Source organism: Glossina fuscipes, unplaced genomic scaffold (assembly GCF_014805625.2).
Source record: "Glossina fuscipes isolate IAEA_lab_2018 unplaced genomic scaffold, Yale_Gfus_2 226, whole genome shotgun sequence".
NCBI classification, from domain to species: Eukaryota; Metazoa; Arthropoda; class Insecta; order Diptera; family Glossinidae; genus Glossina; species Glossina fuscipes.
In genome coordinates, this window is record NW_023998569.1 from 281,886 (window position 1) to 303,881 (window position 21,996).

Sequence of the window (21,996 nt, forward strand, 5' to 3'; positions counted from 1 at the left end):
TTAACAGAAAAACAACATCAATTGAACGTCATACTAAGAACTGAAGAGTAAATCAAATTAACAATAATTGTATATATTGTGTTCTGTTTTCCCAATGGATTCGTTTTTGTTTATCTACACAGCAAGACAGAGCATTAAAAGCGTTTTTGTTTGATTTACATTATACTTAAAAAATAAAACGAAATTTTTATGAGTAAATAAGAAAATGTAAACGAAAACAAAAAAAATCGTATATTATCTTTTTTCTATTACTTATAAAATAATTACAATATACATACATATATTTATAGGATAAGTTTGTTTGTTTTTATATTTTCTTTTTGTTTTCTGTTTTTGCTATTTACTTTTTATTCTGCTTTGCTGTTTATTTTATAAACATATACAAATTCTGGTTTTTTCCTTTTACGTTGTTTGTTTTGTTGTTTAACCTCATTGATTTTCGGCTTTCTTTTCTCTTTAACAATTTTTTGTTTTTCAATTACATTTAATAATACATCTTTTTAAGTTCTTTTGTCTCTTTCTTTTTTAAAGTAAACACGGAATTCATGAGCATTGAGAAAAAGAAAGAATTGAATTTTCCTTTAGTTAATCATCTGTTCAATTCTTTTTTTCTGCCATATGTATATATATTTTTCTGTTTCACTGATCTCGAGTTCGGATTGACAAAATATATGATGTTAAGGAAGTTCCTACTTTTTTTTCCGTTATAAAAAAACTAATAAATACCTTTTAAGTATGGTTGAGTTTTGATTTTGCATTTAGTTTTCTGCATAATAATTTAATTAATTTAAGTTTAATTAAAAATTATGTTTTATTTAATTTTTGGCTAAGCTATTATAATTTTCTAACTAACCGACTGACTGAATAATTCACTCGTTTGACTTTTTTGTCTGATGGATGAACGAACGCTCTTATTTAACTGTTGATTAATTGGATGCTCTTATAAATAAAAAAGTTATTTAACTTCTTTGCTTCTTCTTCTACATTAATTTTAATTAATTTACTAAATTTTCATTTAACTTATGTTTGTGGTAGTTTTCATACAGTGCCGTTTTAATTAGTTGCTTAACTGTTTCGTTGAGTTTTTTTCTTTTTTTTTGTGTTTTTTATTATTTAAAATCCTTTAATGATTCCATAAGCTTCCAAACTGCTCACAATTATGTAGATAAGCCATAGACTAAACAAAAAGAAACCGCTAATGTACTTAATCGTTACCGGGCCGCCCAATTCAGCACCAACTGATTTACTTCGTCTTAGCATTAATATTAAAATCGCTATAAAGGCTTCCGAACAGAACAACGTCACGGAAAATGCCAAACTAAGCAAAAAAAAAAAAAAAGTATTCTTAAATTTAATTTAAACAGCTTTATATTTTAGCACTGCTTTGGTACCATTTTTCTAGCACATCACTCAATAGTTCTCCGGTCTGACGCAGGACTCTTTTGGTGGATTCATAAGATTTTTGGATATTACTAGACTTCAAAATTTTACGACATTTCGACCACTCGTCTGATTACCGATTTGACTCTGGAGATGAATCGTGTTTCATCTGTTCTCACGCATCCTTGGAAAAACTCTTCTTATTTCGCATAAGTAGCGCCAAACAGCCCTGAGTTATGAATGAGCAAACGCGACACCCACACTCCGAACAAAGCTTTCTCATGGACAAATGTTCATGCAAAATTGTAAATAGCTGCCTTCTGTTATCTTTAAGGCGTTAGCTGATTTGGCGCAACTTTACTGTGCTTTCTGGAACAACTGACAAAGCAAACCAGCCAGACAAGAGTCGTCAAATTATCCGCCAAGCTAACAGGTGTATTTTTTCTCATCGAAAATCGAAGTTTAATCAACAAACGAAAATTGCGAAAGTAGCGTCACTAAAACAACTATAAGTTAAACTAATAGCGTAAACTAATTGTCAGGGTGTCATGAAATTGCAGCATGTATCTGTCAACGATGATGCCAGGTATGTGTCAGACTGCAGATGTAATGAGTGATATATGTAATCCTTGACTGTTTCGGGGTCCTCTTATGTTTCTTGTGCGAGATGTGTTCGCTAACTTCAAAATATTCCCACACACTTTGCAGATTCACTTTGGTTGCGGATCGAATCGAACCAATGTGTTACTTTAGGGCTACGCGATTAGCTCTTATTTTCTTAATAACGCCTTAAATGCGTTTCAAGGTATTACCGTTTCTTTCATTTTGCCGGTCGGGCGCAACGGCAAACAGCAAAAAGTGGCATCAAGTATAATGTAATGAAATTAATAATACCGGAGGCTTAGCCGACTAGCCCTGTCCGCAGTCCACCCGTCTTTTCATACCAATATTATGACTTTCGAATTTTATATTAATTTCTTTTTTACGATCTTGTCAAATGAAGTTCTAAAATCAATTAAATCGGTCCAAAGATCCGTTTATAGTCATCATCATTATAATATCAAGTTAGTCGATCTGTTTTTTAATACGTTTCATTTAAAAATTCCGCACAAAATACGAAAACAAAATAAGTCGGGAAAAGAGTTCATCCAAATTGTTGACTAATAACTATAGCACACTACGTAAAATTGATTTTAATTTGGATATTACTACGAAATTATAAAAAAGTATTCTTTGACGATAGAAATGATCTATGATAGAAGATTTTTATTTTACTTTGCGATATATTACTTATGTATCAAACTAATGACAGATATGAGCTGAATATAAGTTAGGAATCTCTTTAGAATGTAAGCTTCAACAACGACTACTACTTTTCCTTCCTCTGGAATAAATCACAATAATTCGATGTTCATGACCTCGATAACATGCATCGAGTTATTAGAAATAAGGTTCGGCTATATTATTAAACAATGCAGATATTTTGTTGGAACGAGAATGCAACAAAAAATATATGGCAACTTTAGTTAGCAAAACCTCTGCAGATCGTGGATGGCTTAAGTGACTAGGCAGTGTGACAGTTATTCAAGAACGCACAAAAAAATTCAAAAATTATTCGTTTCGCCTAACATTTCAATAATTAAAATTAAAAGAACAAAGAGATCCATTCCAGGTGCGATATTGTAGGAAAGACTTTCATGCAAGCCGCAACAATAAGGGAAAAGCGTAAAGTCTCTAAGATGTGCAACAAATTTATAAACGCAAAATATATCCAACAGTTTTGCTAATAAGGTCAGAAGAAACATTTTGTTTTCGAAAATTGTTCATGGGGACTTGAGAAATGCTTAATTGAAGGAAATCAAAATCACATAAGAAATATATTTCAACCTGCAATTTATATCTTTCTTCACATGGTACCAGAGCACGGTTAGGATAAGTGTATTACTCACGTTCCGGGTTGCACGGCAAATACTTGACCTTGCGCTTCATGGTAAATAGCAGCCACAGTCCACGCTACTCCAATACCTAGGAAGACATTTACGGCATTACTGCCGGTTACATTGCCAACGCTCGCATCAGCGTATTTGTCCTGTATGGCAGCTACTTTGCTGGCAAAAGTATCTTTAAAGAAAATTGAAACATATTTAACAACGGGATTTGAGACGGTTTGCATATTTTCAGCTTACCTGGTATACTGGTGCCAAGAGCAACGAAACAAATGGCAGTGACAGCATCTTTAATGCCCAACGTACATCCAAAATGTCCTGCTACGTCCCCGATAATGGCTGTAACAACGCCAATGGCACATATTGAGACAAAAAAACACAAATAACCACCGGCAATTTCTGCGAATATAAGGAAAAAAAAGCAAGAGAAAAAGCGCGAAGGAGTAAAGATTAAAAGACTATCGCAAGTGAAAGTGATTATTGGATTCTATTTGACAAAAAAAAAAAACAAAATCTATTAAAGATAAAGTCACAATTATTATGAACCAAATGAAGTAAACTAAAAAGTAATTAAGACAATGTGCTACGCGTTGATTATATTCAAAAGCAATTTTTACAGGTTTTACGAGCTACGATACCTTTGGACTTTCCTTATAAGATAAAAAGGAAAAATCTCTACTGCCTTCTGGACTTTTGCGGAACTCATTTTCCTTTTTTCTTGTTGTCTCTTCATGGGTTTTGTGGATAATTGTGTAAATTAAAGCGAAGGCCGAACGGTCCAACGAAAAGAAAATGAATTAGGTCGTATTCTTGCCTCATAGAATTATAGATGTTACAAAGATACGAAGAAAGTATGCAGACAAAACAAGCTTACAAGTAAACTTTAAAGAACATTAAATATAGTCTTAATACTTTTGAAGACAAGTCAAGTTAACACTTCTTATGATTCTAAGAGATCGTTCATTGTGTTTTCATTGTCTTTTATTTTAAAAGATTTACAATTTTCTTTGATACATAGGTTACTTCCACTCTATGTAATATGTTAAAGTATGTAAAAGTAAGCTTAAAGATTGAGCTAAAAAAAAATTATTTAATATTTATTTGTATCCTAAGTACTTGTTTAAAATTTCACAATAGAGCTTCTCAATTTTTATACGAAATCTTTTAAAAGCTACTCGTACTCCCAACATGCGGCTTTTCGTTAGCGTCGCTCGTCATTGAACTTTCTTCCGAATATTCGATTCTTTCGTTTGGTGGCCAGCACATCAAACATTCAATCAATTATTGGGATTTAAGTCAAAAATATTCCAGCAGGCTTAACATATTTATGTCATCGTTAACACAGCTGCGTGTAATCGTTACATTGTCTTTCTTTCGTAAACTTCTAGCCATTATGGACATGAGCATTTTAATATATATGTACACGGATTTGAATTTTTTTCCCCCCAAACCTTGAATATCATCCTTTTAAATGATCCATTTCAATGTCGATAATCTGACGCACAGAAATATTTGAGAAAGTAAACCTGGATATTGATAGAAAAAAAAAAAAAAGAAGCAAACTAAAAATTGAATCGCACATTGTTCTATAAGAAGCGATAACGTTTTACAAATTGAAAAGCGAAAGAAAATTAGAAAATGACAGCTCTTATGAAGAGATTCTAAAATGTATATATTAAGCAACCGTCGTCTTAGATTTCGGTCATCGCAAACAATATTAATGAATTGATGGAAATCGTTCGTCCAATAGCTGTTTCTCTCAAGTTTTAAATTAATGCATGATGTAAAAAGTTTTTAGGTTGTTTGGTAACCCTGAGGTGTGTTTCATCCGATAACTCCATAGAGCTTTTTTCCAGAGTTGTGTAGCCAGTGGCGCCGACCTATTGGAAACAAGTGCCCCTCACAGCCGTACATAGCATCAATTTCAGATTAAACACAAATTTAGGCAAAGTTACCAGACAGATGAACGATTGAGCGGAATTTTAATCTAGATATGAGTTTCTTAGGATATAAAAGCGCAAGATCCGAACTTGTCAATTGCTTGCAGTCCTTAAAAAATCTTTACCCATCGTTAGTAGGAACAAATGTGGAAAATCAATCCTTGCTATATTACTTTTACTATATAAACAGTGACTCAATCTAGACCTTGAGGTACTTAAGAAGTTTGTGCTTTTTTCCTAAGGCGAGTCTTTGAAGCCCACCACCTCAAACTAAAACTTTGAAGTGCTTTGTCAATTGTGAGAGCGACAGTTTGTAATTCATCATTTTTCTTGCATAGACCTTTCAGATGGCTTTGGGAAATATTTGTGCTAAAGTCTACTTCAATACACCTTACTTTAAAAACCGTAAGCTGAAGTTTGTTAGAATAATGTGCGAATACGTTTCTAAATGGATCACTTCCGTTGCAGTGCATTGAGGTTGCAAACGTTGATTCAGAGTTTTAAATTAATATATTAACGTGGCAATAAGTTCATCATCTTCGAGAGCGGATCACGTCCGGCAAAAATCATAATGTGATTATATATGTTTACAGAACTTGAACGCGGATTTGATAAATTTTAGTTTTCGCACCGAAAAAATTGAGATGTCCTTGTCTTTCGGCAGTAAAAATAAATTTTGCATTCTTTTAGCAAAAGACGTGACATTAAGCGGTTTATGAAAACTGGAGGGATATTCGAACAAAATTTTGGAATAGGGAGGAGTTTTGACTCACCACTGTAAGTTACTGTCTATTAAAGCAAAAATGTTGATATTTTATTAATTTTGAAGCAATTTGCGGGTGGGGCATAAAGGCCTTCTTGAACTTCAAAAATTAGGAATTCATTCAATATGTTGTACGGACAGTCTCTGAATTCGAATTCAAAGCTTCGCTCACGTCATTCCCGTAATTATGTATTTCGATCTCCCATCTTTCAGTTTTTCCGACTTTTTAAAGTTCCAAAGACATAGGCGGACTACAACGGAATGATAAACTTAGTATAATTTTATTTCTCGATGTGGATATAGAATTACATGAGAAGAATTTTACCGTCTTAATATCTAAATCTTTATTGCTACGTTTAAGAATAGGGTGTGGTCATTACGGTTTGAAATTGATTTTAATTAAATGATTTTAAAGTCGAATGAAAGTAAAAATTAATCCCACCAGTCACGCTATATACGTTTGAGATGCATGCGAGAAACAAACAACTTGGTCTTTTTATGCTTACGTTGAGTTCAAGATTTTGTTTATGGATAATTTTATTTAAAATTAAGTCATGGCTACGATATGATTGTTGACGGTCGATAGGTCGGTCGGTCGTCTTTTTTAAGTGGAGCATGTTTTGCAAAAGCAAGTGTTACACATTACACTCCGTTATCGTGTCGTTTTAATCGCGTCTAGGTATCAAATATACGTTAGGCTCGTTCAAGTCACGAGACATGGCAAGAAAGCGAGATATTATTCATTGTACCCTTTAGGATATACTAGAATTTGTTATTTAAATAATCGCTTTTTCTTAAACTACGTCCTCTCTCTACGGCTGCCAGGTATGGCAGTGTTGTTAAAATAAAATTACTTTAGCTGATGTCCTTACCTGTTGGTGGGACGAATGCAAATAATATTTTCCAGAATAAAGTAATAAAATGCATTACGTAATTCGCACACGTTGGTGTGGGCTCTTCCCCTTCTTCTTCTCCCCCATCTTCTGCTGAAATGTACAAATATTTATTAAACCTGTTGATATTTTAATTTCATTAATTTTTTATAATCGTTTTTTTTTTGTTTATTTTATATGCGCCACACTGGTGATGATAATAAAGTTCACATTACCTGATGTCACTGTAAGTGCCTCTACGAACTGTTCTTTCCACGAAGACGTACCAAGTACCATGGATGCATTTGCTCGCTGCACTAATTTGTCTATAGTATTCTACGTAAAGAAAATAACAGTGCAATATAGGAAAGTTATATACATAAGAAGAGCTTAAAGTATGAGAAATTCGCGCAGATTATTGCTTACGCTTATGCATGTGTACGACCCACGGCAGTTTACTTACGTTTTTGTAATTGATACATACACTTTGTTTTCTTACACCGACATATATAATTTATGTTAGTCTAAAGTAAAGTTAAAATTGGAAGTTCTTGCAAGCAGTTTGGTATTGAAAATTTCTATGGGCATGTGTTGAACTTTATGAGTGCCAAGCAAAAAATGCAGAAAAAAAGGTATTCACCGTTTTTGTTACATAGGCACGTGGGCGGTGTTAGCGTGTTTTTTTAAAAGTTTGGGTCATTTTCAAATTCTTTTATAAGTTTGTTAGCGATATATTGATTCTTGCGAGCGGGGGAATGTTTACCGCAGATACTACACAGTTGCGTAGACGGACAAATGAATGGACAGACATCTTCAGATATCAGGTACATTCTGGATTTGAAACTGGCCAAGAATTTATATATTTTTTGGGGTTTTTGAGTTTTGCTTCCGTGCGTTAGAAAAGTTTTGAAAAAGAAGTGAAATTATGATACTCTGTAAAAGTAAGTAGTTGTTGCTGTTTTTTTCCATTTTTGTAGAGATACTCCATCTTCGCTCAGAGAATGTGAGACTTTTTGTAGGTTTATGCGCTATAATTGATGAGTAATGAGCAAAAAGCCAAATTTATATTCCTTTTAAAAAATAGGCGTGTCTTCAATTTACACATTACTGTAGGCGTGTTCTTCGATCGTTTTGGCCCATTTCCAACACTAGCCTTCCACTAGGAACTTTTAGTGTTTCTGATTCTTTTGTGATGGGTATAAAAAAAAATTATGTCCCCTTTTAGGCGAAACTTTATTAAGGAAATTTATATATTAATAATTGAGTTAATTATTATTATTAATATTTGAGCTTTACTTATGCAATTGTTAATAGTTAGGCATTGTTTTCATATTGACAGCACCTCATGGAAGAAGATAGAGTTTCTGTCTAGTTTAATAATATATAACGCAGTAAATGTAACGTCCAAAAAGCTCAAGATTTTTTAAACAATCTTTTTAGGACAGATGTACATATACATATGTATATATACATATCTATTTGATGATGTATAGATGTAATACAATGTAATATTTACACAAAACACATAAATTGCACAACATCTACAAGTTTGGGGACTATCAAATTGCCATGACGTTTGCTTGAAATAATGTTATGCCCAATATTGATAATAAGCTTAGGAATTTTCTGTATGACTACTGGCAAAACAATATTAGTCAATAAAACAAGTTCGTGTGTTGTTCGAACATGATGTCAACAAAATCATTAATGTTTTATGTTAAATAAACTCAAATACAAGCATTTGTATCATCCTTGACCGGCCGGTCCGTTATCATCGTAGCTAAACAGTGTTCATGGTTTTATGCCCATCGCAGAAGGATAAGAGGTATGTTCATTTTGTCAAAACGTTTGCAACGCTCAGAAGGTGATATCAGAGACGCAAGAAAGTATATGTATTCTTGGTTAGCATCAAATTCTAAATTGATTTAACCACGTTCGTCTGCGTAACGTCTGTCGCAAAGAGACAACTCTCGCCGAAAAAATGGAGCTATCGACCTTAAATTTGGCAGAAGCATTGGAAGTTTTTGCGGGCAAGTTGGTGTTGAAAATAACACGTCCATAGCACCACGTATACTGAGAACATCTTTGTTTTTCAAAAGAAATAAAAAATTGCTTTTTGGCTCATTACTCATAAACTATAGCAAAGAAATGTATAAAAATTTGAACGCGTATTCTGTGGGCGATCCAGTAGCGTTTGTGTACAAAAATGGAAAACATTGGCCGCGCCTACATAATATTGTGGTGTATCAAAATTTAATCGCTTTTTCAATATCTTTAGAAGGCGCAGAAACAAGCTTCAAAAACCCCACAAAGTTTGCAAATTCTTGGCCAGTTCCAAATTTAGAATGCACCTAAACATGTTTGCCTGTTTGCTGAGAAAACTGTTACGGAGCGTGAAAAATTAGCACTTTCACTTTTTTTATCTGTCTAAGAATAACGATGATGGTATAAAAAATTTCGGTCGCGACCGAACATAATTTTCTTACTTGTTGTATGTTGCGTGTATATATGAAATCGTGTGTGCGTGCGCGTGTGTGTTTGATTATCTCTGGCCAGGTTTGTTTACGTAAAATATCTCAATAAACACTAAATACTCAATTACGGATAACTGTGCGATTGTACCATATGCATGCATATATACCACTTGTGTCTGTTTCCCTCATAGAGTCTACATAGACGTACACTTATAAGTAATCATTATAATGAATTTTCCCCATTTTTGTTCACATCCATTTTGTCGTATAACGCAACACTTAGACGAGACGCGTGGATGCACTTGTATAACACATTGCATAGCTTTGTGTTGATAATTAAGAAGTTATTCATGAAATAAAATCCTTCTTGGACACAGACATAATATTGTTCTGGTGGTTTTGCCCCAGAATTATGTGAATATTTATAAGCCAGCATTGGATTGGGTTTAGTTGGAAATTCGGGTGTAAAGGAGACTCTTGAGTTCGCTTCAAAAGTAAAGGGAGAACAAAAACCGCCTGGAGACTGGATTAGGCTTTTGCGCGACTTGCATCTGGTAAAAAGAAGTTTTACCCTTTTTGGTTCGCTACTTAATAAAATAACTTCTTAGCAAAATTCTTTATGACTATGAAGAAAACGAACAAACGAAAGTTAACTTTCATAAGTAAATATAAAGTATTTATGCTTCTTAACTGTGCCTGCGCACTTAGATTAGGAGCATACATGTATGTATTCGAGAATTTAATCCCCGAGAAATTTTCATGATTTTAAACTTGACCTCCTCTTGAAAATACATCGTCTCGGATTTAAATTGATATCCACAACTAGTAAAAGGCTTTTTTCTGAATTAATGCGTTTTGCGCAAACGCTATTAATACATAGTGCAATGAAAAATTATTCTATATCTCTTACATTATTACAGATTGGGGTTTACACATCTCCTACTCAGGATTCTAATTTTGGCGATGGCAAAAAAAAGGTTTATCATTTGGAAATATAGTAAATATATTACAGTTTTAAAAGCACTTACCTTAAACTCCTTACTTTCAATGATGCGCAGTAACGCACGTGTTGTTTCACCAGCTTTAGGACGGCCCAATAAAGCCATTTTGTCTTCTTCAGTTAGATCTTCGGGTGATTTTTGCTCAGCCGCTTGTATAAGTCCTGCCAATTCATCGTCTAAGCAATTGAATTTTTTTTTATTGTATTTTTTTTTTTTTTTTTTTTTCAAGAAAAAAAATATCGTATTAATAATCAAGTCCTGATTAGGGATAACTATAGAATTTCAAAATATTTTAATAATCATATATATTAAAAAAAATAAGAAAAATTAATAAATAAAATAAAAAAAGAAAGATAAATGAATATACAAATAAACAAAAGACATACTACTACATACAAATCAAAACAAGAGAGAGATAAAAAGCCAACTTTCACAAACACACCCATCATATAAATAACAATTAAATAAGAAAATTTTATAAAATTTATATAATTATTGCAAGCTTTAAAGTGTTACGCGCATATAACGAAATGAAGTGAAAGTATCCTCGCGCATAAGCCAACACACATGCAAATAATGAGAAGAAGAGCCGGTTGAATGGAAAGACACTTACTCGAAATAGGAAGGGAGTGAAAATGAGACAATTAAAAACATGAAGAGAAACTGACAACGAAAAATTGATTCACAATATTCAGACAGTGAAAGAAAACGTGAGAGGGAGAGAGAGAGAGAGAGAGACGGGGATAAAAAAAAGAGAGTAAGGTGAAGAGATCGTGAACAAATGAATTGGCAAATGCAACGCAAAACGTAAATTCTTAATTGCATTTTTTAAAGCAAAGTATGTAGGAATGAAGTTAGTTTGAAGTCATTTAATGCTCACGACTCTAAAGGCCCATGATAAATAAATGCATGACATTAACACGTTATGGAAATGACATATCTACGTTTTATAAAATATTTGTAAATAATTATTTTTCCTTAAGTTTATGATTAACTAAGGGGGAGAAAGAACTTTGTGTGATATTGTTTTCTTTGTATTTAAAGCAATTTTTATTTGATGCACGCATCCATGAATATCATGTTATGAGGATACAATCATAGTAACTTTTGAGTGCGTGTTTATACTGATTACCTTGACGATAGTTTATTAAAAAGGATACTAAATCCGTATAAATTTCAATTTTGTCTATCTTTTGTTTTCAAGTTTTTCGAAAGGATGTCTTTACTTTATTTACCGGAAAGTATAAAAATTGTCTGTGAATTTTGTTTGGACTACTGATGCGGAATGACCTATCTGATACTAGTTTACAAAAAGTATGACAAAAACATCTTTTGTTTTTTCTTAGTGATCACTCACAATATACCCCAAATGCGGACATTAGTTCGAGAGCATTGAGAAACACTCTTTAAAGCCTAAGAAATTAATTGGATTCCCGTTTAATAATGGACCAATTTACACAAGAGGAAATTTTAAAAGTGAAGAGAGAACGTTAAGTACGTGAGTTGTATACACAAAATTGTGAAGAACGTCAGTTGTACATACATAAGTGTATGCAATATTAAGATCATTGATTCTACGTAGCGTCATTTTTGAGTGATATGCTGCTGCATTTAATCTTTAATTTCGTTCGAAAAAAAGGAAAACGAAAAGAGTCTATGCACAAATGCACAAGCGATCACATTGCATCGGTCAGCAATTGTAACTTAAATAGTTTTGTCGAATTGTCAAATATTCTTAATATTGCATACGTTAATGTAAAAGAAGTGCATTTGTCAGTTTGTGCATAAATTTATTATTTCCCACGGGAAAGTATCTTTGTTATTAGATTTCTGTAAAAACGCAATAAATTTTTGCATGACAGTCAGTCGACTAAAATCGATACATGTGATTTGTTGAGTGAGGTTCGCGTTTCCTTCAAGTTCCAAGTGCTTGAAAGGAAAAATAGGCAGCAGACGTGAAAAATAGTGTCAGTCCAGATTTATGTGTTTGGATTAATCAACACTAACTCACATCTTAACATAAAGAATAGGGGTTTCGTCAAAATGCTAGTAGCAGCTAATAGCGGAAATGTCCCCAAAGCTTAGTTTTCATTCACTTTTTATTGTTACGATTAGTATTGTTTCTTCGAAATGTGACTTTTCCTTAGAAACTACAACAATTTTCAAAAAAATGACCTTGTGAACGAACGTGCATTATTAAATTCACTCAAACTCTTGAGGGGGAATCAAATAGCTGATAGTGTCCTTGATGCGTATTGCATGGTAAGTGCATTGCGGCTCTGTCTACGTTTTTGCATATCATTTAAATATTTATCAAACATATAAAATGCGACCAAAAACTTCTTTCAAGTGCCAATAAATATGAAAGAGAAATTCATTGAAATAAGTTATAAGAAATAATGATAACGCTAACGGACAGAGATATAAAAGGAGATATAAATGTTTTTTTTTTATAATCAATAAGATTTGCTACGATAGATTTCATCTGGATTTTAACGTTCTTAGCCAGACCCGGGGTAAAGTTGCTCTTTAAACGGAAGATGCTCTTGCGTTCCTTTAGTGCGGAATGGATAATCGAATTTTTACTTCTGGGTATGACAACTTCATAATCAGCTGCATTTAATACCAGCGTTGTGTACAACATATAGGGTATGCTCTTTCAACTGACTAATATTATCGTCGTTGATGTTTTCAAACTCATAACTAACTACTTATTCTCTTAATATTTTGTGTGCGTAACCAAATGTGTGGGTAACCAAGTCTAAAATTACCAATCAAAACCGCGTCCAACGTTCATTATTATCAATTCAATTATATCGTAGAGTTGAAGACAAGAAAATATAATGTGCAAACTTGACGAAATGCGAGAGACCCGATAAAGAGAAAAGAAAAATGAATTTGTCCTCATAAACTAGCGTTGGATTAGCATAATTAAACAAGAATAATTAAACGGTAGTGAAGCTCAAAGAAAACAAATTTTTTCGACGTGATACAAAAGAAGGGTGAAGCCTTAGGGTAACGGTGTTATTTGTAGGACAAAATGAAGAATGACTTTAAGCGCCTTTCACGTCAGTCTTCATTAAAGACAGAAATGTAACGACCTGTCGTGATATCAGAAGTGTATTGGATCGAAGACGAAAAGATCTTCTCGGCAGCGGGGAAAAAAATGTTCTCAACACTTAACCTTATTTATGATGGTATGACATGCGTCACGTAAATTAAAGTAAGAAATTTTTTAACGTTACACATTAATGTTGACCCTGCATGCCATCGCATTGCAATTTTCTGATAAGTTCAAAGGTCACAGCAAAGATCATTTTATTATATATATGTATATATATAAATTAACTTTAAAGGAAAAAACATTGAAATAACATTGAAACTAAAAAATGAAATAAAACAAAAAATAAAGCATTCTACGGGCGCTAAAAATTACTTACAATGGTTTTTTATTGAATTTCGTTTCAATTTTTTTCAAGGCATTAGTTCGATTTTTTTTATTGATTTGATTTCGATACGAGCGGCAGTATTATGATTAAATTCCAATTGCAACGTTGATACATAATGGTTTGTATGCACATATGAATGAATAAATGAGTGTGGCACATATTGCGAATAGGAAGAAAGTGCGAGAATGATAGGGGTTGTTGCAGATGGTTTTTATGTTGTTGCATTTTCGTTTAATTCAATTTAATTTTAGATCATTGTCATCGTTGTTGTTGTTGTTATTTTTAAGCAGCCACGAATTTTCATTTAGATTTTGTTTTAATTTTTAGTTCGGTTTTTCGATTTATTTGAAAGTTTTGGCAAATTTTTTAATTGCGCGCATAAAAGTATGCAAAGAATTGAGACACAATTACAATAAAGTGGACAGGTGGTCGCGTTGATGAGCAGAAAGGCGCACGCATGTACGGAAGCGTACACATCCACGCACACAACACACGCGTACACATCCACGCACACAACACACGCACACATACACACAAGAATAGCCGTTCGCATATGTCCATAGAACACAAGGTACAAATGCACGAATATGCGCGTTAGAATCAATGTAAAGATATGAGAATTAATTGAAATGCAAACATTTCAATAAAAAGGTCAGTGAAAATATTTTATAATTTTCATTTTTTGTATTTTTTTTTTTTTTAAATTTAACATTTATTTAAATTTAAGTATAATTTGATTTCAATAATTAAACGAACACAATAATGATGATAGTGATGATAATGATAATTATGAAGTTGATTATGATCAGTGATTAGCGTTTATACGCCTAACACCGATAATCCATATTCATAGGAGTGTAAGCGAAGTATTGTTATTATTATTATTATACAAATTTATTGTTTGTTAAGCCCTCGCGCGGCATATTTGATAGCGTTTTCAGTAGCACACAATAATAATTTAATGATGATTGATTGAGAGTTGAACATTTACATATGCATTTATAGAAAGGCATTCATTCGCATTAGTTTCGCACACATTGTCAGAGCGCAGAGTGTTTGGGTGAATTATTGCAAATTTACATAAATTTCAGTAGAAAAATTAAATTTAAATTTTCTTGTTTTTTTTTCTGTTTCTTTGGATGATTTTTGCTTGAGTAGGGTTGTATATGATTTTGAAAATTTTCAAAAATTAATGAAAAATTCTTTTAAATAGTTATTTTAGAGGAATTCAATTTCATTTAAGATTTTTGTCAGGACAAAAAAGCGCTTTACTTCTAAAAGGAATTTTGAAATGCTTTTAGTTCAAAAGGAAAACTGATAAACAAAAGCAAGCAAAAACTATTTCAATTCGCCACGAAACGTATCTGCACCCACCACCTTAAGCGTGAGATTCCATCGATCGGGGTTGTATTTCAAAAGAACAAATAGGAGGAACGGACTTCTATAAATTCAGTCATGATTGTTGTAGGAACGTCTTTCCTAAATCTCGAACTTGAAATGCAATATTTGATACCATACAAATTTCGATAGCACATCGATAAAGGTAGGAAATGTATGTAAGTATAAAAGTGCCAAAATTTTGTTTTTTCAAACTTTTTATGACCGGAGCGTTCCCAAAGCAGATTAGCCAAATTGTGTGATAAATTAATGTAAGTTTTAGCAAACTATTAGCTACTAGTTTTTGTTTCTGCGATAGTCGGTGCCCTGGTAAACGGTGCAGGGAGAGAAGTACTTGATTTATTGCTTGGCGCAATCGGAAAGACGAACCTAAATCGATTAAGAAGTTGCTATAAGAGTGTTCAACTTTGTATTACAGGGTTTGTAACCGTGGATGGACGGGCGAACAGATGGGAGTGCGAGAAATTGATACAATAATATTTACCTGCGGTTTACAAATTTTGGAACAAGTAAAATGGACTCTTAAAGACATGAACTTAGCTTGCAGGTGAACGTTTTTGGCTTCCTATCACACATTTAAAATTTGCAATCGTTTCAAATACAAACGAACGAAGGGGCAGACTTTTGATTAAATTGTATCACAATTGACGTAAAAATGGCATGAGTTAATTTTCAGATTTTAATCCAATTCTTGCTATCGCAAACGTGACAGCAACAGCCGCCAGACTGGAAAGTAGTCACCGTCAGTCAAACAAGCTTTGTTAAATTGACTCTCTTTCTTACAATTTTACGCCTATAAGGATAATAATGCGTAAATCACAACCATAGTGATTAATAGTATGCCTCTGACTTTCGGTGGTGGGGAAAGGGAGAAAACAAACATTGAGAAGGACACATTCAGTTAGTGATTGTCAACAAGCAAAACGCTTACCATAAAATATTATCTAAAAAAAAAAAATTAATTAAAAAATAAAACATAACAAAAAAAAAGCCTACAATACAGACTACGATACAAGAACAAAAAAATGCAAACAATACTCTCAAGTGCTTAATTGTGGTAAAAAATAGAAGCAATTGCTTTTTATACATTGTTCTTGTTATTGCTGTTGCTGTTTGTAAAACTTACTACGTTTAGCTGCACAAAAAAATTTGCAGTATTTGGTTTTGTTTTTTTTTTTTTTTTTATGTACACAGAGAGTGAATTAACACAAAACGGAAAAGAGACGGAAAGAAAGAAAGAGAGAGAGAAAGAGAAATACACACAAATAAATTTTTTTTTTTTTTTTAATTTTGTGGATGGTTTTAATTTTTTGTTTTCGTCTTTTGGGTATAATTTGAAACAAATAATTTTAAGTGATTGTATTTATTATTATTATTATAATGATTTTTGTTTGTTTTGTTTTTTGTGAATTTGCATGTGTGTATGTTTCAGATTTTGTATAGGTGTTATTTACAGTTGGTTAATTTGTGTTCGGTTTTATTATTTGTTTATAAGTGTAGGTGAGATAATGTTTATAAAAAAGCAATCTTATGGTTATAATGGCTTTAGAATAATTATTTTTCATTAACATAAATAATAATTATGTAAATTATTCATTTTAAGCCGAAATGATTTTTGAATTTAAATAATACAAGTAAGAAAGTTTTTGTTTTTGCTTTAAACGAATTTTATGCAAACACTTCCTAATTAATAAAAGCGTTTGAATAGATTTTCACCTCATACCGCAATCCAAATTTATTTTAGCCTTAGCACTAGATGTTAAAACATTATGTGAAAAAAGGGAGATTTTAAAAAACTTTAAATTCGAAATGGAATCTGTAAGCCTTTTTTGCGCCTGTATTTCACATAGGACAAGACAGTCTTCGAACTCTGTTTTTCAACATTTTCATGAAATGCTTCAAAGAAATTTGCAAATTTTAAACAAATTGTCTGTTCAAGAATTATATCCAAAACAAAATCGGAATAGCGGACGCAATTTATAAAGTCTTCAAATTCAATGCAAACATGTAACTAAAACTTTCTTAAGTAAGAAAAAAAAGAATGTGGATTAACTAGAAGTGAATTCTCGATATCTTCTGATCACCTTAGATAAATGGGAACAATATTGTCAAAAAGGCGTGTCAGCGAATATGCATTTCTGCACAGAATATTTACGTAACTTCAGCATATATGTGTGTGAAATGTCAGCAGAGACCTAGAGAAATAATGTAATCAAGCGACGCATTGCGGAAATGTTATTGTTCAATAATTCAAACCAACTCTAATGAATTCTCCAGATGTTAGAAATCAAAGATTTATTATCTAAATGTGGAATAAAAATATTTCACAAACAAGAGATAAAAGTACTGGAAATCCGAAATAATGTTTACATTAAAAATAATAAAAATATAATGCGCTTTTATTTTTTTGCGGATATTGCACCAGCTCAGTTTTCAGTAGTCGGTGATGTGTGCTTACACATCTTAAAAAGACGTTCAGACGAGCAAAGGAACGGTTGGTTGCTATTTAGAGTATTACAAACCCAGTGGTGACAATAGTTTAATTTTATGCGGAGAGGCTGATGTTGCTGAAAATAGTGTCATCTTAACAATATAAAATTGAATCGTTTTGATATGACAAACAATAGTGTAGAAGTTAGCTCAAAACTGGTGGTTAAGAATTGAAATGTTTTGTCTTTTAGTTTGCTTTGCGTTGCAGACAAGTGAGGGGTGACGCTATTCACATCCATCTTCAATATCGATCGATGGAGACAAGCCAATCGGGTATTCGCGAAAACAACAGTGAACCTCTGGCCTATAATTTTCCTAAGCGAAAGATTGTTGGGCAAAGAAGCGAAATAAACACTGTGCACTCCCTGACCATATTTAATGTTTTTATAGCAAGTTATGCCACGATGTAGCTCTTGATCACTTATGAAAATATTTGAATTATTATCGTTTTTGTGTATAGTTTAAATGCATTTATATGTCCAAATAAGCTGCTTAGACCATACATTCTCAAAAAAAAATTTGACTAAAAGCCACATCTTGATCCAATTAAGACATTGGAGTACAATGGCGACGCCAAAAATCACCTCCACATTCATCATATGTTTAACATTTTCGAGAAATTTGATAAAAGAGAGAAGATAACAGTTTGAGTTTCGTTACGATTTTATGAACAACTAAAGGTACAAATGGAAGGAAAGACAAGTCACTTTAGAACCCATAAAATCCTTTTAAATGCGTTCTGCGTTCATGATTCGATCATTTTGCCTGCGAACAAACATTCCTTAAGGGAATAATCGAAAATTTATCTTAAAAGTGCATGACCTGAAAGTTTGAATAAAACTTTACTATTATTTTCTATCTAGCGAACGGTCGTATTCATTTATTACGGAGTAACTTTTTAATAACAAAAAGTTGATAAATAGCTTGATTGATAGACTGATACGTTTGTGATTCTCAACTATATTTTCATTAATTGAATCTTTTTTTTTTTGTTTGTTTTTGAATACGTGTCCATTTTAACGTCGTGATGTTCAGCTTATTCACGCGATAGGGAAATAATAACACAATTTAAAATGAAATATTAATAATATAATAAGATAATAAGATAACATACGTAATGCTTTAGAAGAGTTAATTTATATTTAATTATTTACGCAAATAATTATTGAGTTTTTAAGTCTTTAAAAGGTATTAAAAGGATAAAGAGATTATTTTTATTTATTCATTCTGCTCTCTTTTGTTCATTTATCTTTTGGTATAGTTTGTGCATTTATCTTGGTTTTCATTTACAACTGTGAATACTTAGTTCTTTGAGTAGTTGCTAGCTAAATGTTTACAAATCGAGCTTTCACTTGGATTATATCTGAAAGTAGCGGCACACTCATTCTAAACAAAAGCCTGCCTCGAAAAGGTGTAGAGAAGGAAAGACGTTTGAATTCCTCTGTAGAGTTATATAAAAGTTTGATTAAAAAGTGTGAATACTTCTTCCAGCGAAGAAGCAATAAAGAGAATGTATTTATATTCAACACTATTTGTGGTACCTGGTATATTATCCACTTTTTATTGCGTATTTAGATTTAGATGCATATTCCCAATCGATGTAAGCTGCCACAAGTTGGCATATTTGAGATATTTTGATGAAATTTATTTGAAAGATTAGGCGGCTTTGTAATAATGCCCTGTTTGGGGTGATTCTGGATATAAAAAAAAGTGATATTATTAATAGCTCTCGGCAAAAACAAATTTTTTAAAATTTGAGTGGATTCAGATCTTATTTTATATCCAGCATAAAACTGTTCCAAAAAGGCAAAAAAGAAAGCCATTTGTGGAGGACAAGTTTAACAGGTTGTAACGAAAATTTATTTAGTGGATGTCTCCTATTCGCGCTACACTGTAACTATTAGAAAACAGAGAGTAAATTGGAGGAAATCGGGAGGTGGTGGCTCCAGCCTAGTGTGTGTGTACCCAAATCGAGAAGCATTACGCCTACATTGGCTGAGCACTCACTATAGCCATGACCAAAAGAAGCTCTACTGGGCTTGAGGTTTGAACCCGCAAACACATAGCTTGGTAGAACACGTCAGTATGCCTTTACTTAGAACAAGATACGATTATATTAGGCGAAGGGATGTGGCATATTTAACTGTCGGCCCTACCCGATTAGCATTTGTTTTTTTTTTAACCAAACACATTTAAAAGTTAAAGCAAAATTGATTCCGTCAATAATACATGAGAAGCAACACGCGCTGTATGTTATGCCGTATTAGCATAATCTTGCTATTACATAAAATATATGGTAAAAGTCATACGCATACAGAGAAATGCTGTCATTATGTGGAGAGATGATGTTTCCAAGCAAAACAGAACAGAGGCATAACCCTTACAAAAATGTTAAAGACGAATATTTTTTTCTTAATATTAGCAGACCGTAGGACAGATAGATAGACAAATAGACATGGTTTGGCTTATCCTCCTATACGGATTCTTTTTCGTAGTTTATACGACTGATTGATTGCCAGTAATTGGCAAACTTAAGCTACGCCCTGCGATGTAGACCAGAAAACAAGCCAAGAGATTGAAATATATTTTTTGGAAATAATTTTTACATCACCATCGATTTTCTCAGCAGAGATTTAGACGTTTATATCTTAAATAGAAGTTTGCTCAATCGAAATTATTGAAAATATATTTAGTCAGAGAATTCTTTAACCAGTTAAATGTGTACAACGAATATATACATCATGATCCGCTTATCCGTCTTTGCTGGATTCTCTCATAAGATTTTCTCATTATCAATGTATACATTGCTCACTTTGTTAAGTCGTTTCATTGCAATCTAATTGTAAAAAGTTATCAACTAATCTGCAATCAAGTAAACATCATGAGCTTCTTCATGAAAATTAGGTAACATATGGAAAAAATTCGATATTTTTCGAAAAAGTCTTAAATTCATGATCGTTCATCGCGATTGACATTAGCAAACATAATCTCCCATCTTCACCATTATCGGAATGGACTTGTGAAACAAATTATGGAATCCAGCTGCTGATAAATAAGACTCGCATTATAATTTAAAAATTAATTTGTAACCTAAAAAAAAGAGAAGTGAAGTGACAGGTATACCGTACTAATACATTAAACAGATTCCTATCACACATCTCTGTCGAGAGCATTTACGGCTAGCTTATGTCTATCATATGGATATCTATTTGATCTTAAAGTGCCTCTATTATAAAAATAAATCAGACTTTTTTCGCTTTTCCACCTATTGAGTATGGAAAATTCATTTTTAGACGTTGAGATAACTTTCATCCGCCTGAGTGGCCGAGTAGGCAAGAGTCTCGACTAGCAACTCAATAGTCGTGGGTTCAAACCTCAAGTGCAGTAGAGTTTTTTAATAACAGCCGATAGCCCTAGATGCTAGTGCTTTAAGACTTTAGTCTTAGAATTTATTCTTTGGCTAAATTTATAATAATAATAATAATAATAACTTTCTTACTTGATTAAGTTTAAATAAATCAAATTTAAAAAGTAGAAAACCAACGCTCTCGCATATAAAAACATTTAAATATTTAGTTTAAACTTCAATTGTAGTGAGCAATAGAAAGAGGGGGGAGAAGGAGAAGGTAAGAGAGGGAGAATAAAGGTAATACTTAATTGTTTCGTTCTTCGAGATATTTTTTAATTTTGACACAAAATTTAACTAAAATGCATAATATTAGAAAAGAACATTTTACAACAATGTATGGATGTACAAATATATATGTATATATATAGAGAAAGAATAGACAAAGGTACACACAAAAATACGCAGGTACATAGATAACGAACACACATACAAGAAACGACACTGACTTGTTAAAAATTTGTAGCATAGAGCAACAATAATGATTATAATAATGATTTCGAAAATTTTAAACAGAGAGTAAAGAAGAGAATATATAAATAAATATCTTTATTTTAGTTATTTCTTTTTTTTCATTCTTTTTTTTGTGATATGTGTTTAATTTTTCTTTTCTTTTTTTTGCGAGTGCGTAAAATTTTATGATTTTTTTTTTGTTTTACGTACCAAAGAATTTGTTAAAAAATTTAAATGCATCCCTTTTATTAGATGTATTATCTGTGGGAAAAGTTGAAATGTGAATGTTTCAGTTAAGGGAGAATATATGTATGTATGTATGTATGTTATGTTTATCGACATGGTAGATAGGTAGATAGATAGATAGATAGATAGATAGAGAGAGAGAGAGAGAGAGAGAGAGAGAGAGAGAGAGAGAGAGAGA

The 21,996-nt window shown here is 32.4% G+C and overlaps 1 protein-coding gene across 6 annotated transcripts in view; it reads right to left on the minus strand.

Moving 5' to 3' along the window:
* Positions 1–991: 991 nt before the first annotated feature.
* LOC119642551 (sodium/calcium exchanger 1) overlaps positions 992–21,996 on the minus strand; it is a 92,663-nt gene continuing 71,658 nt past the window's right edge. For 2 of the 6 annotated variants that reach the window (XM_038041718.1, XM_038041715.1), the window contains 6 exons: positions 10,404–10,552; positions 7,138–7,237; positions 6,902–7,015; positions 3,567–3,725; positions 3,330–3,501; positions 992–1,318 (listed from right to left, as the gene is read on the minus strand). In XM_038041718.1, the coding sequence (XP_037897646.1) occupies positions 1,114–1,318; positions 3,330–3,501; positions 3,567–3,725; positions 6,902–7,015; positions 7,138–7,237; positions 10,404–10,552 (899 nt within the window). In that variant the 3' untranslated portion in view covers positions 992–1,113. Of the gene's footprint in view, positions 1,319–3,329; positions 3,502–3,566; positions 3,726–6,901; positions 7,016–7,137; positions 7,238–10,403; positions 10,553–16,349; positions 16,359–21,782; positions 21,834–21,996 lie in introns of all 6 variants that reach the window. The other 4 variants (XM_038041716.1, XM_038041714.1, XM_038041713.1 and 1 more) reach the window with 4 other exon arrangements.